We start from the raw sequence: 15,016 nt of genomic DNA, 5'->3' as shown, positions 1-15,016 counted from the left end.
CTGCACTCTGCAACACGATGCCCCTTTGAAGATCTCTCATGAAATTCTTAAACTTCCTGAAACGGAAACCCTATAAATAAAAATGTCCCCGTCTCCCATTTCTTGTGCAATGCGGCAGTCGGGTTGAGAGCGTAGACTGCCGTGGGTTGTTGGCCCTCTCTGAAACTGTGTGTGTGTGTGTGTGTCTGTACACGTGTTTCTCTGTATTTAAAAGTGTGTGTGTGTTTCCGTCCTAGACGCCCCCTCCCTGCAGAAGGAGCAGAAAGTGAGCAGGAAGAAGGTGGAGGAGGGTGAGAGCACGGTGCTGAAGTGCAACCCTCCAACCAGCACCCTGGAGCCCGTCATACACTGGATGGACAAACGTGAGTCTCCATGTCCAGCTCCCCACACACGCTGGCTCATCTGGTGGATAGCTCAGTTAGACTGACAGCATGCCTCGCTCAAATGCTGAGCAGAACTATATGGACAATGGTCGTACACGGTTTGTTGTTTACCTCAGGCCTCTCTCTGGGAATAATAGTTGTTCCGATCCTCTCTTTCTCTCCCTCTCTCTGTACCTCTCTCTCCCCTTCTGTCCCGCCCTCCTCAGGGCTACGTCACCTCCAGCTGAGTGAGCGCGTGACGGTGGGGAAGGATGGGAACCTCTACTTCTCCCATGTGACCTCAGAGGACAGCAGGGAGGACTACACCTGCAACGTCCAGTACCTGGCGGCTCGCACCATCCTGCCCAAGGAGCCAATCACACTCACCGTCCTCACCTGTGAGTGCGCCGTCAGGTCGCCGCGAAACACACACGCAGCCATCGGCGTAGCAACGCCCTTTTCCTCTTGGCTCCGCCTGAGTCTTAACGCACTGGCTTGTTGCTATCGTAACACAGTATGACAGCCCAACCTATTTGGTCGCTATGGTAACAAGGTATGATGTCCGCCCGCCCCAACACCATCTTCGTCTGTAGAAAACAGGACATCCCTCCATCCATCACCATAGCAACCATGAGAGCCCCTCCCCTCCCGCACAGTGTCGTCACTGTGGGAACACAATCATTTCCATGGTAATCATACACATTGGAGCCAACATAAAACAGCTTGTCATACAGTCTTTACACACAGTGTGTGTGTGTGTGTGTGTGTGTGTGAGCACAACGTACAAGTGTGGGTGTGATAGACTGTGTGTGCCAGGTGTTTGTGTGATGGACCACCAGTGAGTGTGTGAAGGTGTTGGAGCTGACTCTGGCCTTGACCAAGGTCTAGTGATCCCCATCAACGCTGTCATGGTCACAGCAGCTTGGTAATGAGGCCGCACACACACTGAGACATGCCTAGCAACCTATGTGCCTCTGAGCATGGGTCAGACAGTGTGTGTGTGTGTGACTGAGTGTGTGTCCTGGTGTTTGCGTGTGTGTATGTCACAGTATATCTGTGTCACAGACTGTGTGTATGTGATAGTAAAAGGATACGGGTCTGATCTTGGCGTGTGTGTGTGTAGGGACGGCTGTGTCGGCACACCTTTGTCATCCGGACAACCTTGTAAATATACATACATATGTATGAACATCTCTCTGTATCTCTCTCTCTGTATCTCTCTCTCTCTCTCTATCTCTCTCTCCGCCCGTCTCCAGCTAACTCAGTGGTGCGGAACCGAAGACCCCAGATGATGAGACCGACGGACACACACAGCACTTACCACGCCCTCCGGGGCCAAACCCTGGAGCTGGAGTGCATCGTCCAGGGCCTGTGAGTGTGCACGCGCGCCTTCAAGTGTTCGATTTGTGTGTGTGTGTTCTCTTTCTTGCTCTCTCTCTCAACATCTCTCTCTCTCTCTCTCTTTCTCAGCCCCACTCCGTCTGTTCAGTGGGTGAGGAAGGATGGTCAGCTGTCGGAGTCTCGGACCACCAGGGACATGTTTGACAGGCGTCTGCGCTTCACTGACATAGCAGAGAGTGATGGCGGAGAGTACCAGTGTATAGCCAACAACACGCAGGGCAAAATCACACACACCTACACCGTCTCCGTGGAAGGTACTTCACACACACACCACACACACACTTCGGGGGGCACGCTCTGTGTTCCCTGAAGCTGCAGTGTTTAGCGGCACGGTGCTTTGCATTGTTGCCTCGCTTCAGGACATGCTTGGCTTCAATTCCTGCTTGGGGCCGGTGCTCAGGTGGGCTGTCTTCCGGGCCTTTCTGTGTGGAGTTTGCATGTTGTGCTGTGGCCTGTCTAAAGCAGGGGTTGTGTTATGTTGCAGCGGCTCCATACTGGACCAGGGAGCCCGTGAGTCAGCTGTATGCCCCCGGAGAGACAGTCAAGCTGGACTGTCAGGCGGACGCGATCCCTTCTCCAGTCCTCTCCTGGAGCATCAACGGCATACCCTTCTCAAGTCAGCTCCTAACACTGGACACACATGCACACAATTGAACAAAAAGACACAGATTACGATTGATCTTAACTTGCCCTTTGTGTGTCTGTGTCTGTGTGTGTGACTGTGTGTGTGTGTGTGTGTGTGTGTGTGTGTGTGTGTGTGTGTGTGTGTGTGTGTGTGTGTGACTGTGTGTGTGTGTGTGTTGTCAGGCACAGACCCAGACCCCAGGCGCAGTGTGCGTGATGGAGCTCTGATCTTGAAGGATGTCACCTTCAGTGACACGGCTGTGTATCAGTGTCGGGCTCACAACAAACATGGAACCATCCTCACCAACACCAACGTCTATGTCATTGGTAAGTAGCCATGTCCTTCTGTGTTTGTTCGTGTTTGTGTGTGTGTGTGTGTGTGTGTGTGTGTGTGTTTTTTGCATGTAGGTTTTCTTTTTTGTTGGTGTTTAAGGTTTCGAAGTGTGTCTGTGTGTTCAAATGAGACTTTTTGTAATCCAATAGATTAGATTACAAATTAGAAAAATGATCAACTAATTTCTAGTCAGTAGCTGACTACTTGGAAGTTGCTTTGGATAAAAACGTCTGCTAAATGCATAAATGTACATTTCAAAGTAATCTGTCCCAACCCTGTGTGTTTATCCATGTGTGTGTTTGAGGTTGTGTTTGGTGTATGCATGTGTGTGTGTGTTCATAACAGTGTATGTTTTTTGCAGAGCTGCCCCCCCGGATCCTTACAGGGGACGGGGTCTCCTACAGGGTGATCCAGGGGCAGAGGGCAGAGCTGGACTGTCACACCTTCGGCTCTCCCAGACCCAAAGTCTCATGGTGAGACCGCTCTACTGTGCTTCACTGTACTGTACTGTGCTTCACTCTACTCTACTGTGCTTTACTCTACTCTACTGTGCTTCACTGTACTGTACTGTGCTTCAGTCTACTCTACTGTGCTTCACTGTACTGTACTGTGCTTCAGTCTACTCTACTGTGCTTCACTGTACTGTACTGTGCTTCACTCTACTCTACTGTGCTTTACTCTACTCTACTGTGCTTCAGTCTACTCTACTGTGCTTTACTCTACTCTACTGTGCTTTACTGTACTGTACTGTGCTTCACTCTACTCTACTGTGCTTTACTCTACTCTACTGTGCTTCACTGTACTGTACTGTACTTCACTCTACTGTGCTTTACTGTACTGTACTGTGCTTCAGTCTACTCTACTGTGCTTTACTGTACTGTACTGTGCTTCAGTCTACTCTACTGTGCTTTACTCTACTCTACTGTGCTTTACTGTACTGTACTGTGCTTCAGTCTACACTACTGTGCTTCACTGTACTGTACTGTGCTTCAGTCTACTCTACTGTGCTTTACTGTACTGTACTGTGCTTCAGTCTACTCTACTGTGCTTCACTGTACTGTACTGTGCTTCAGTCTACTCTACTGTGCTTCACTGTACTGTACTGTGCTTCACTCTACTCTACTGTGCTTTACTCTACTCTACTGTGCTTCACTGTACTGTACTGTGCTTCACTGTACTGTACTGTGCTTCAGTCTACTCTACTGTGCTTCACTGTACTGTACTGTGCTTCACTCTACTCTACTGTGCTTTACTGTACTGTACTGTGCTTCAGTCTACTCTACTGTGCTTTACTCTACTCTACTGTGCTTTACTGTACTGTACTGTGCTTCACTCTACTCTACTGTGCTTTACTCTACTCTACTGTGCTTCACTGTACTGTACTGTACTTCACTCTACTGTGCTTTACTGTACTGTACTGTGCTTCAGTCTACTCTACTGTGCTTTACTGTACTGTACTGTGCTTCAGTCTACTCTACTGTGCTTTACTCTACTCTACTGTGCTTTACTGTACTGTACTGTGCTTCAGTCTACACTACTGTGCTTCACTGTACTGTACTGTGCTTCAGTCTACTCTACTGTGCTTTACTGTACTGTACTGTGCTTCACTCTACTCTACTGTGCTTTACTGTACTAAACGCCACTGTGCTTTCCTGCACATGAGTGCATGGTGTCTTGGCTGGTGTTTGAGGTGTGTGTGTTCTTCTGCTCAGGGAGAGCGACAGCGCCCCCACTCTGCTGGCTGACCCCAGGATTAACCTGCTGACCAACGGAACGCTCCAGATCAACAACGTCTCCCACAGCGACGCCACCCTGTACACCTGCTCTGTTGCCAACAGCAACCAGTCCATCAACGCTGAGCTGGACGTGTTGAGTAAGAGAGCCATGTCACATGACCAACACACGCACTCACACAGCAAACACACGGCACACACAAATGCATGGCCAGTGCACAGCAACACACATACCTACGTGCAGAATAGGCTACAAACATTATTTATTGTTATTTTAAATGTTATTTTATTTACGTTTAAGAATCTAATATCGCTTCTTCTCTCTCTCTTTCGTTCCCTCTCTCAACCCCAGACCAGACTGTGATCCTGGCCCGGCCGTTGGCTCTCAAGGTGAAGCCTGGAGACACAGCCACCTTCACCTGCCTGGCCCAGGTGGACCCCAAACTTGACCCCCCTCAAATCCAATGGAGGAGGAGCGGACAGAAGATCTTCCAATCATACGCTGAAGACAAGTATGACTAGATGCACTATAACCATGTACATGTCTGGAATTGTTGGGACTGGTTTAGGCCCTGGGTGGTTGAGATTGGTAGAAGGCCTCTATGAAGCCCTGCAGATAAAAAAGTGGATGTTTGGAATTCCAATCCAACTATTATCAACACATTTGGAAAGAAAATTGTATTTTGAAGGCTGCTGTTGGTCTCTTTAACAATGGAATGCATGTGGGGCACTTCTCTCACTGTTTGACGGTATGGGTGGGATGAGGTGGTCGATGAGCATGACGGGTGCTATGTTGATGAGAAGGACGAGGATGACAATTCTGCATCCAACAGGTACACATTCGAGGGCACTGACCTCATGGTGGCCAACGTCCAGCCGGGCGATGAGGGGGTGTACACCTGTGAGGTCCACACCCAGCTGGACATGGCCGAGGCCAGCGGCTCCATCACCATCGTCGGTGCGTACATGTGCTCTCTGGGAACAGGGTTGAAGACCTCTGGTCCATAGGGTTTGCTATGCTTGTGTATTGCTGTATGAAGCATGTCATGTGCAGTAGAAGTCACGCTGAGGTCTTGACCCCTCCAGACCGTCCGGACCCCCCTACCCAGCTCCAGCTCCAGGCTTCTGACCCCAAGGACCGCAACGTGATCCTACGCTGGACCCAGGAGATCAACACAACAGCCCTGTGCTGGGTACAGATAACTCTCACACACACACACACACACGTGCTTGTGACAATAGACAGGTCCAATACGATACGACTCCCTCTTCGCCCCCCCCTCTTCTGTTTCGAATCATTCACTCCCTCTTCTCTCGCTCCCTCTTGTCCTCATGTCCTCTCTCCCTGCCTCTGTTCAGACTATGTAGTGGAGTTCCAGCAGCAAGGCTCCGAGCCACACGGCTGGGAGGAGCTAAAGATTGTGGGCGGGACCAAGGAGAGCGCCGACCTCACCCTGCAGCCCTACATGTCCTACCGCTTCCGGGTCACAGCCATCAACGCCATCGGGACGTCGGACCACAGCGCTCCCTCGGAACTCCACAGCACCCCGGCGGAAGGTCAGATCAGCACCTCAGCAGGCAGCTTGAAGACAAACACCTTGAGGACCTTTGTTAATACTGTCTTCAATAATGCTTATGCACTATAGATAGAAGACATGCTACTTCTAAGAAAGCCCTGGTAGGTGTGTGTGTATGTTTTATAATTCCCCTTGTCTTCGTTCCTCAGCTCCAGACAACAACCCTGAGGATGTGAGGAGCGAGTCCACTGACCCAGATTCCCTGATCATCATGTGGAAGGTACTTAGACTTCAAGAAAATACTATTGTACTTGAATGTCCATGGAGAGAGGCAGTTTGGTATACGGTTGAGACCTCACATCACAATGCCACTCATATTTCTTTGTAGTTTGAAGACTGAATTGCCTCAGCAACAAAAACATCGCCAAAATGAATTCTCTGAACATGCCCGGTGTTGCCCTCCAGACTTGTTTGCTCACTTCTCCCTTATATCACTCCAGGAAATGGATGGGCGGAGCTTCAATGGGCCTGACTTCCAGTACAAGGTGATGTGGAGGAAGGTTGTGGGCAGTGGGCCAAACTGGCACGTCAACTACACCACGGCTCCACCCTTCATCGTCAGCGACGTGGGCAACTTCACTGACTTTGAGATCAAAGTGCAGGCCATCAACCAGGAAGGGGAGGGGCCTGAGGCCGACCCTGTCATTGGCCACTCGGGGGAGGATGGTAAGCTCTTGTGTCCTGTTTGAATTGTCATTTTTGTATCGCATGATAATGCATTGTCGCTGTGTTAAAAAAAGTCTTCCGTGACAAGCCCTGGCCATGAATAATTGTTATGCTAATTGTCTGTCTTTCTCTTTCTTACATGTTTTTCACTCATTCATCCCTGCTCTCCTCTCCATCACCTTTCTGTTTTTTGTTCTGTTTCTCCATCTCGCTCTCCTCTCTCCATCTTTTCCCCTTCTCTCTCCTCGCTCTCTTCCCTCTGTCTATACTCCTTGTTCTCCCTCTCTCTCTCTCTCTCTCTCTCTCTCTCTCTCTCTCTCTCTCTCTCTCTCTCTCTCTCTCTCTCTCTCTCTCCCTCTCTCTCTCTCTCTCTCTCTCTCTCTATCTCTCTCTCTCTCTCTCTCTCTCGTTCTCAGTTCCTCTGGAGGCTCCAATGAACGTGGGTGTGGCGATACTCAACAGCACAGCCATCCGTGTGACGTGGGCGGCGGTGAACCGGGACACCGTGAGGGGACAGCTTCTGGGATACAAGGTACTGGCATCCAGTCAGCTGTGTACAACACCCGCCTACACGTTCACACGACACACAGCGACACCTCACACTGCCAGCCTCCATTGTTCCTCTCAGGAATTCCATGCAGCCTTTGAACGGTTTCAAGGAAACAGGCTCAAGTGTAGTCATCATCTAAAGAAGCATACACTCAAAAAACTGAAAATATTTCTGAATAGAATTGAGGTTGAATGACTTCTATTGAGGCTGGAAAATACCCACAACTGTCTATTTTAGACACCAAATATAAGACATGCGACAATAAAATACATACAAAACTGCCAAAACCAGACATCCTTAAACCTTTAATTTACATGTATTCATTTGGCAGATGCTTAATCTAAATCGAGGTACTGACAGGTAATTAAGGTCTAGAAATGAAGAACATTACAGTTGTTTGCGCCAAGGAACAGTGTATTTCACAAGACAGTGCAACATCATCTCAAATACAGCATTGTGTTATTTAACACATGCAGTCTGTGTTGCAAGACATGACATCTTGAATACATCAATAAAAAAAAACACGCACAAACACGGTCAACTTTGCAGATACCACAAGGACCCGCGCGCCTTAACCGTTTGATTGCTGCTCCTAGATCCACTGTACCAGGTACGGCTCTCGGGCCCACCACCGAGGCAGGAGGGCAAAGGAGGCCGACCCCACCGTGGTGCGGACCGTTGGCGCCAACGAGGAGAAACTGGTGATCGGGGACCTCTTGCCCTTCTCCCACTATGCCCTGACCGCTACCGTGTTCAACAGCAAGGGCGAAGGCCCACCGTCCGAGACCCTGTCCTTCAAGACCGATGAGGGAGGTGAGCAAGGGATGAATGGGTAGAGGAGGCAGCGGAGGCGGGGGATGGGAGGCTGGGAGTCTGGAGAGAAAGGTGATGGGAGGGTAGAGTCGAGGTCAGAGGGGAGAGAGAAAACAGGGACTGAGAGAGAGGGGGGGGGAAGAGATGACGAGACGGAATTCAAAGACAACTTCACAAAAGGAAATGCAGAAGGAAAGGATGTTGGGGGTGGTGGGAATATAACTGACAAGATAAATTGGACAGCTGTACCAACACAGTGCTGATATTGTGTAAACATGATGATTAAATGATGAGGACGACAGTTCTCTGTGGGCTTACATGGGTCTAACATTTACATTTAGTCATTTAGCAGACGCTCTTATCCAGAGCGACTTATGGGGACATTCTCCCCAAGGCAAGTAGGGTGAAGTGCCTTGCCCAAGGACACAGCGTCATTTTGCATGGCCGGGGAATCGAACCGGCAACCTTCTAATTAATAACCCGATTCAGTCTTGCGTGGTGTGGACTCACAACGTTTGTGTCATTGGTAGCTCCCAGCCCCCCCATGTCACTCATCCTGGACAGTCCGGGGGAGACCGTCATGACCCTACAGTGGACCCCCCCCGCCCACCCCAACGGAATCCTCCTGGGCTACCTTCTCCAATACCAACAGAGTGAGCCACTGTCTTCTCCCCATTATTGACTGTACCTAACGTCTATCTAGAGCTGTCACCAACACATACACACAGGTAGCTCATAACCCATAAACACAGTATCCTCTATTGGAACCCGGAAGGTTTCTAAATTCCCCAGACACAGTTTTTTAACAATTGACACATTGTTTTGTCTGGTGATGGCATGTCATCTTTCATATGTCGACATAGCTGAAGCACATCGACATTAGAAGGTTTTCGACCCCATTAGGATCCTCCATCACTGAGGTGTCAAAGTCCTCATCCTAATGTCAGTCAGATCCTTGTCATGTTTATTGAACGTTGTCTTGTGGTTTTTGTGGCCCGCAGTCATGGAAGGGTTGTGTCTTAGATGTTGGTGCTGTGTTCCTAAAACGTTGTTTTGTGGTCTTGTGGTCCTCAGTAGTGGAGAGTGACGACAGCCCCATGCAGGTGGTGACCATAGACGACCACACGGCTACATCCCTGACCCTGAAGGACCTGGACCGCCACAGCAGTTATCGCTTCTACCTGAGGGGGCGCACCTCCGCCGGGGACGGGAAGCCCATTATCAGGGAGGGCGCCACCACCCTGGACGGAGGTAGAACTGCAACCGCTGGAGGATTTGTTTGTTTGCTGTCATTCACAATATTCTGAAATACCAAATGTGTTATTAACAACATTCTGAAATGTTCATCACATTTCATAGTTGGTGTCGCTGGGTCTGGGTGTAATCTGCAGCATTTACTCTTTACTTTATCTGGGATGACATTACGTTTTTCAATATGTTGGGGGATTGTTATGTAATCCCATTTGGATCCAAAAGTCTATGACTTCCTAATAGCTTTCCATGATAACCTTTAAACACTGCAGCTCCTCCAGCCAACATCAGCCTGTCAGTAGGAGACCAGTCAGTCAACCTCAGCTGGGCATCCAGGGAGAGACACAGGAGCGTCTCCTTCCAAATCTACTACCTCAGCAAGAACGGTAAATACAAAAGACAAAAGAGGATATCAAATGCCTAAATTCAACCAACCACTTTACATTTCGGCATGCGTCAACAAAAAACAGAGTGTCTCTAGGGAAGAAGCAGGTCAACACGGAACCTGTTAAAGGAAGGTATGAAATTGGTTTTTTTCTGCAGCCGGTGGTAGATGGAAGAAGTCAGAGAAGGTGAACTCGTCCCAGTCCTTCTACCAGCTGCAGGGTCTGATCCCAGGGTCTCAGTATCGTCTGAAGTTTACATTTGGCAACAACACCTTCTGGGAGACTGAGATCCAGACTGAGAGTGCAGGTAGCAACCTCATTTACAAACGGTGCATGACACAAACACGCAGCCAAACACCCATCGGTATGGATGGATCTCACACTGACACAGCCACAAAATACAATGTCTCGGATGTTCATGTGCACACACACACCGACGCAACCAGAACACACACAGTAAGTCATACACAATTACCAAACTGGAAACAACTGTCACCTGACATAGTGGGCAATCTTCTGTAGCGCTACACACCTCCACACAGACTGACATACAACAGCACTTCTTCTGTGGGCTTCACACACACGCACACAGACACACAGACAGACACTCGCACATTGTCAGCCTACTCAGTCTCTTAGCACTTGGCTGACCCGTCTGGGTGAAGTGCTTTGAAAGTCCTAGATGAAAAGCCAACCGTATGAAATGATCCATTAGCTGTGTTTGTTTGGGGCATTGTACAATATTCTGCCGGTCCCAAGCCCCACGTCCACCACGCCTGGCAGTGTGTCCACTGAGCCAACATGAGCCTCTCTCCCCCTTCCTTAATCCTTTTTCTTCCTTTCATCCTGTCTTTCATCCCCCCCCTTCTCTTTCACCCCCCCACCCTCTTTCTCCATCCCTCTCGCCTCTCTTCTTTTCTTTCTTATTGTCTTGTCTTGCTGCCTTCCTCTCTCCCACTGGCTCTCGCTCTCACTTCCTCTCTCATATATTTGACACTCTCTCTCTCTCTCTCTCTCTCTCTGTGTGTAGGAGTGACAGATCTTCATACAGGCTTTGCCACTCAAGGCTGGTTCATCGGGCTTGTGAGCGCCATTGTTCTGCTCCTGCTGATCCTGCTGATACTCTGCTTCATCAAGAGGAGCAAAGGGGGGAAATACTCAGGTAATCCACACGGCAAGACACACGGATCATCTCCGTCAATGATGCTAGCTTTTGATGCTGACCGTTTTCCCCCAAGTCCGTGTTTCACTATTGAACTGTTGGACAGTGGCTTAAAATGGAGACAAGAGGAGGTTGGACTGATTAGCAACAAGATAATGGAATTCAATTATCCTCACCCCCTCTACTTCTCTTTCTCCTTCTTCACCTCTCGCTCACACTCTCCCTCTCCTTCTTCATCCACCAGTCAAAGATAAAGAGGAGGGTCAAGTTGACTCCGAGGCCCGCCCAATGAAGGATGAGACGTTTGGAGAGTACAGGTCAGTCCTCAAGTCCTTTTTTTAACCAAGTAGTTTCCCATTCGCAACATTCACATCCATTAACATGCTGCCTGTTTGTCGACCCTACAGAGGCTAGATCTCTCTAACCCCCCTCGAAATGAAAATGTATGTTTCCCCAGCTCCTTTGTGTTTTTTACTCTGTTCTTTGTTTAACCCCCCGCCCCTCCTCCTCCGAACGCTTTCCTCTGCTTTGCAGATCTCTAGAAAGGTATGCTGGAAACCTGCCTTATTCTGCATGACCCCCGCATCAGTCTAACCAACATTGAGATGTGTTTAGTCATGTCCTTGCTGTCCTCTTTTAAGGCTGCTCCTCTCCCTTCTTGCCCCTATCCTCCTTGTTGTTGTCTTGCTATCTCACTCTGTTGCTGATTATTGCTGTAAATTGCACAAGAGGTAGTAATGGTGTCTCTACCCCCAACCACCTTCTTTCTCTCTCTGTTTCTGCCCGCCCTCTCCTTCCTTCCCTCATCTCTGTCTCTTTCTGCCCCCCCCCCCCCTCCTCCTTCCCCAGCGACAACGAGGAGAAGCGGACGGCCAGTCAGCCGTCCCTGTGCGAGGACAGCAAGCTGTGCACCAGCGAGGACAACCTGGGCGAGTACAACGGCAGCAGCGCCATCACTGAGGTCAACCTGGACGAGTCCCTGGTCAGCCAGTACAGCCGGGGAGCCCCCAGCGAGGGCCCCGAGGCCAGCCTGGTGCCAGACAGCTCCCCCCTCCACCCCACCACCCTCACCCCCACCGCAACCGCCAGCAATGGTCACCCCAATTCAGCGGCCGTCTTAGATTAAACGTGTTCACATGGGGATCGGAAGACAGCAATCCATGTCAACAGTTAAGATAGGTGCCCATAACACACACACTCACATACACACACACCTCTCTTCATGATTGATTTTTCAAATCAATAGGTTGACAGAGCAATCTGTGGATCGGCTGATGACAGGATTAGTACAATGACAATTCAGAGACGTCAGGTGCTCAGTCTTGCTATCTGATAGACCGGAGTGTTAGATGACCAAAGGGAGTGTGAGAAGTAGATGACCTGACTGAAGCAAAACATACACACACACACACACCGCCAACCTAATGATGTCCTCAGTCTCTTCTCTATGTAGTTTACGACTTACCTAACAGACAGCCATCTCTCCTCTTCTTTCTCTCTCTCTCTGTTTCTCTCTCACTTTCACTAAGAACGGATTATGGTATATGGTACAAGAGTTTGAGAGACAGAGATGCAGACCCAAAGAGGAATTTAACAAAATAATTGAAGGTCATTGTTAAATGTCTTGTAGGTAGAGATTTGAAGAGGAATTTCAGGTATAGTTTTGGATGCAGAGGTGCATACACACAGAGAAAGGGAGGGGTTGAGTGTATTGAAATGGACAGCACAAGCTAATGTGGATGGCAAACGACAAGTCTTAAATATTTATTATTATCTGGTTTTTGTTTGAGGCCATTTTGGTGTGTAAAGCCATTACAAATGTCTGTTGTCAATTGCCATGGTCATTTTTATGATTAATTTATTTTTCTACTGACTTTTTAATTTTATATTGAACATGGCTTTGGTTGGATATCACATTTGATTTGTTGTTCTGTAAATGCACTGTTTTCTAAATCATTTGATGACATGATGTTGTTTATATAATTTGTTTTCTCCACTTTTCTTGTATCAACACACTTTATTTTACTCCAGCCAAGTTTGCTTTACACTATAACAACAGGTAATTGGATGCTTACAAAAAAATTGTCAGTGAAAACGCTAAATAGCAAAGCGGTGTATATAGCTAGCTGCATAACATCTATCTATTTAGCCATATTACAGTATTATAGAATATGTACATGCTCCTTCTGGGTTCCTGTGCCTGCTGGGTGAACATAGAGCACCCGATATGTCATGACTCTGTCGCCTTCTCACCGTAAGTGTAACATCATGATTGGTATGATATTGTAACTTTTTTGTGTACTTTTGTGCAGCTTTCTGTATCTGTCTGTGTCTCTTTCTACCGTGTATTAAAGTATGTCGACGAATGAACAATCCTTCCCATAGCCGTTTATGTCATAGCATAACATGACGTTATAACATGTATCATGGGGCAGTATTTAAATAGCTATAGCCTATTATCAGCTAGGGAGGGTGAGTGCACACACTCACTTGTTATCAATGCCCTCATCAATGCAAGCTAACTCTGATGATAGGCAAACTTGTATATATGGGTTGCTTTTGACATCTTACATATAGAATGTATACGTTCTAGAGCTGGGTAGAAATAGTTACATGCCAAAAACCTATTTATTAGAATCTGACAAGGTATGGAGGCGTTGGAGCCTTGCAGAGGTATTGGTTTTGAATATGATAGATGTGGAGAGCACACTTTTTAAATGTCACTCTGAATGTAAATATAACCCAAAAGACTGTTTGATAAAGCCCAATGAATTTGTTTGATAAAGATATGCCATTTGAACTATGTTATGTCAATCTAAAATGTTGCGAGTAGTTCTTCTTTCTTTTTCGAAATGAAGGTATGAATTCAGTCTTTCTTTATGTACCACAAACAGCAGTTCAGAAGAAAACAAAAAAAACTCCCCTCTTTGTAAGTGGTAAATGTTAGCGAGCACTCCTAGATGAAAACAACTGTAGAAAAAGCATACCACATTGATACCTCCAGTCATTTAGGATAGAATTTGGTTCATGTCAAACCATCACCGTCTAGTAAAAGGCGTGGCAGTCCAGTGAGTATCTGTTGCCACTTTCTCTGCTGGTGTGAGATGCAGGGAGGCACAGGGATAGTTTGTTCACACTCTGCATGGAGCACATGCAACAGTGCTGGCTCTGCATACCCTACTAAATCACCAACTGGAGTTCACCGCTAGCCAAACTTCATTTCAGGGGCCTCCTATATCCTGTGTATAGATGATCAACTGTCGTTAAACATTCAACTAAATATCAATTGACAAAGTTGGTAATTGGTTTGAAGGTTGACTGTCTGTATGGCTGCTGTAGGGGTCCCTCAAATAAAGAGTTGGCTCTTTCGGCAGGGGGATGGTTCTAGGGTTGTTTTGGCTTCCTTGTAGATCTGTGAGAGGTCTAAATGATTTCCCTGTTGCCAGTTGTACAGACACACTCAGGATAATAATTTAAAAAAAGAAATAGTTTTAGAAATCTATTTTCATACAGGAATAATAAATGATTATGCGAAAAATGCCAATATTCTATCCTGACTTATCTGCTGCTAAACAACTGTGTTTGTCAGAGTCGAGGCAAATGTTAGCTTTGAACGGAGCATGAGCGAAAAAGCCAACACACAGATACTCACTGTACTGCCACTCTGTCCAGCTTTGCTTTTTGGGGAATTCAGGGGATTGCTGGGGGAGGGGGGGGGTCGCTAGCATATATTTCCTCTGTGAACTCACGTTCCTTTTTTTATAGTTACAACATAAAACAAAACAAAAAAAGTGAATAATTGCATCTTATAGAAGAGCAACAACAACGGCTTTTAAAAGGGACCCGAACATGACGTCACAGTGGTGACGTCTGGGGGGGGGGGAGGGTAGCGAGGGAGGGAGGGTGGGTGGGAAGGAGGGAAGGGTTTGTATGTTTCACTGTATGGTGAGGAGCGGTACCTCTGCGTGGTGTGTGTGGGGGCAGGTGGAGGGGGGTGGGGGGGGGGTGCACCATTAGCACGTTATGGACTGGAGGGGTCGGGGTCTGTAGGGTTGTGTACTGTATATGGGCCAATAATATTGTATCTGCATTATGAAATCAGCCACTGTAACTGAATATGTGACGACAATAAAACAAACTGACAACACGCTGCCTTT

The 15,016-nt window shown here is 47.8% G+C and overlaps 1 protein-coding gene across 1 annotated transcript in view; it reads left to right on the top strand.

The window, feature by feature from the left end:
• The window catches only part of l1cama (L1 cell adhesion molecule, paralog a), a 43,505-nt gene extending 28,788 nt beyond the window's left edge, over positions 1-14,717 (top strand). The window contains 24 exon segments of the mRNA XM_084679133.1: positions 237-362; positions 590-760; positions 1,619-1,733; positions 1,833-2,017; positions 2,248-2,379; positions 2,571-2,714; positions 3,083-3,194; positions 4,434-4,594; positions 4,807-4,966; positions 5,288-5,412; positions 5,541-5,612; positions 5,615-5,647; positions 5,814-6,011; positions 6,181-6,251; positions 6,472-6,697; positions 7,114-7,229; positions 7,844-8,060; positions 8,591-8,713; positions 9,135-9,311; positions 9,584-9,697; positions 9,855-10,004; positions 10,728-10,859; positions 11,104-11,176; positions 11,709-14,717. Coding sequence (XP_084535259.1) covers positions 237-362; positions 590-760; positions 1,619-1,733; positions 1,833-2,017; positions 2,248-2,379; positions 2,571-2,714; positions 3,083-3,194; positions 4,434-4,594; positions 4,807-4,966; positions 5,288-5,412; positions 5,541-5,612; positions 5,615-5,647; positions 5,814-6,011; positions 6,181-6,251; positions 6,472-6,697; positions 7,114-7,229; positions 7,844-8,060; positions 8,591-8,713; positions 9,135-9,311; positions 9,584-9,697; positions 9,855-10,004; positions 10,728-10,859; positions 11,104-11,176; positions 11,709-11,985 — 3,410 coding nt within the window. The 3' untranslated portion in view covers positions 11,986-14,717.
• The last annotated feature ends 299 nt before the right edge of the window (positions 14,718-15,016 follow it).

This window comes from Hypomesus nipponensis, chromosome 18 (genome assembly GCF_054491055.1).
Source record: "Hypomesus nipponensis isolate SF chromosome 18, ASM5449105v1, whole genome shotgun sequence".
Lineage (NCBI taxonomy): Eukaryota > Metazoa > Chordata > Actinopteri > Osmeriformes > Osmeridae > Hypomesus > Hypomesus nipponensis.
The sequence above is the reverse complement of the archived record's forward strand: the minus strand, read 5'-3'. Positions and strand labels throughout refer to the sequence as shown.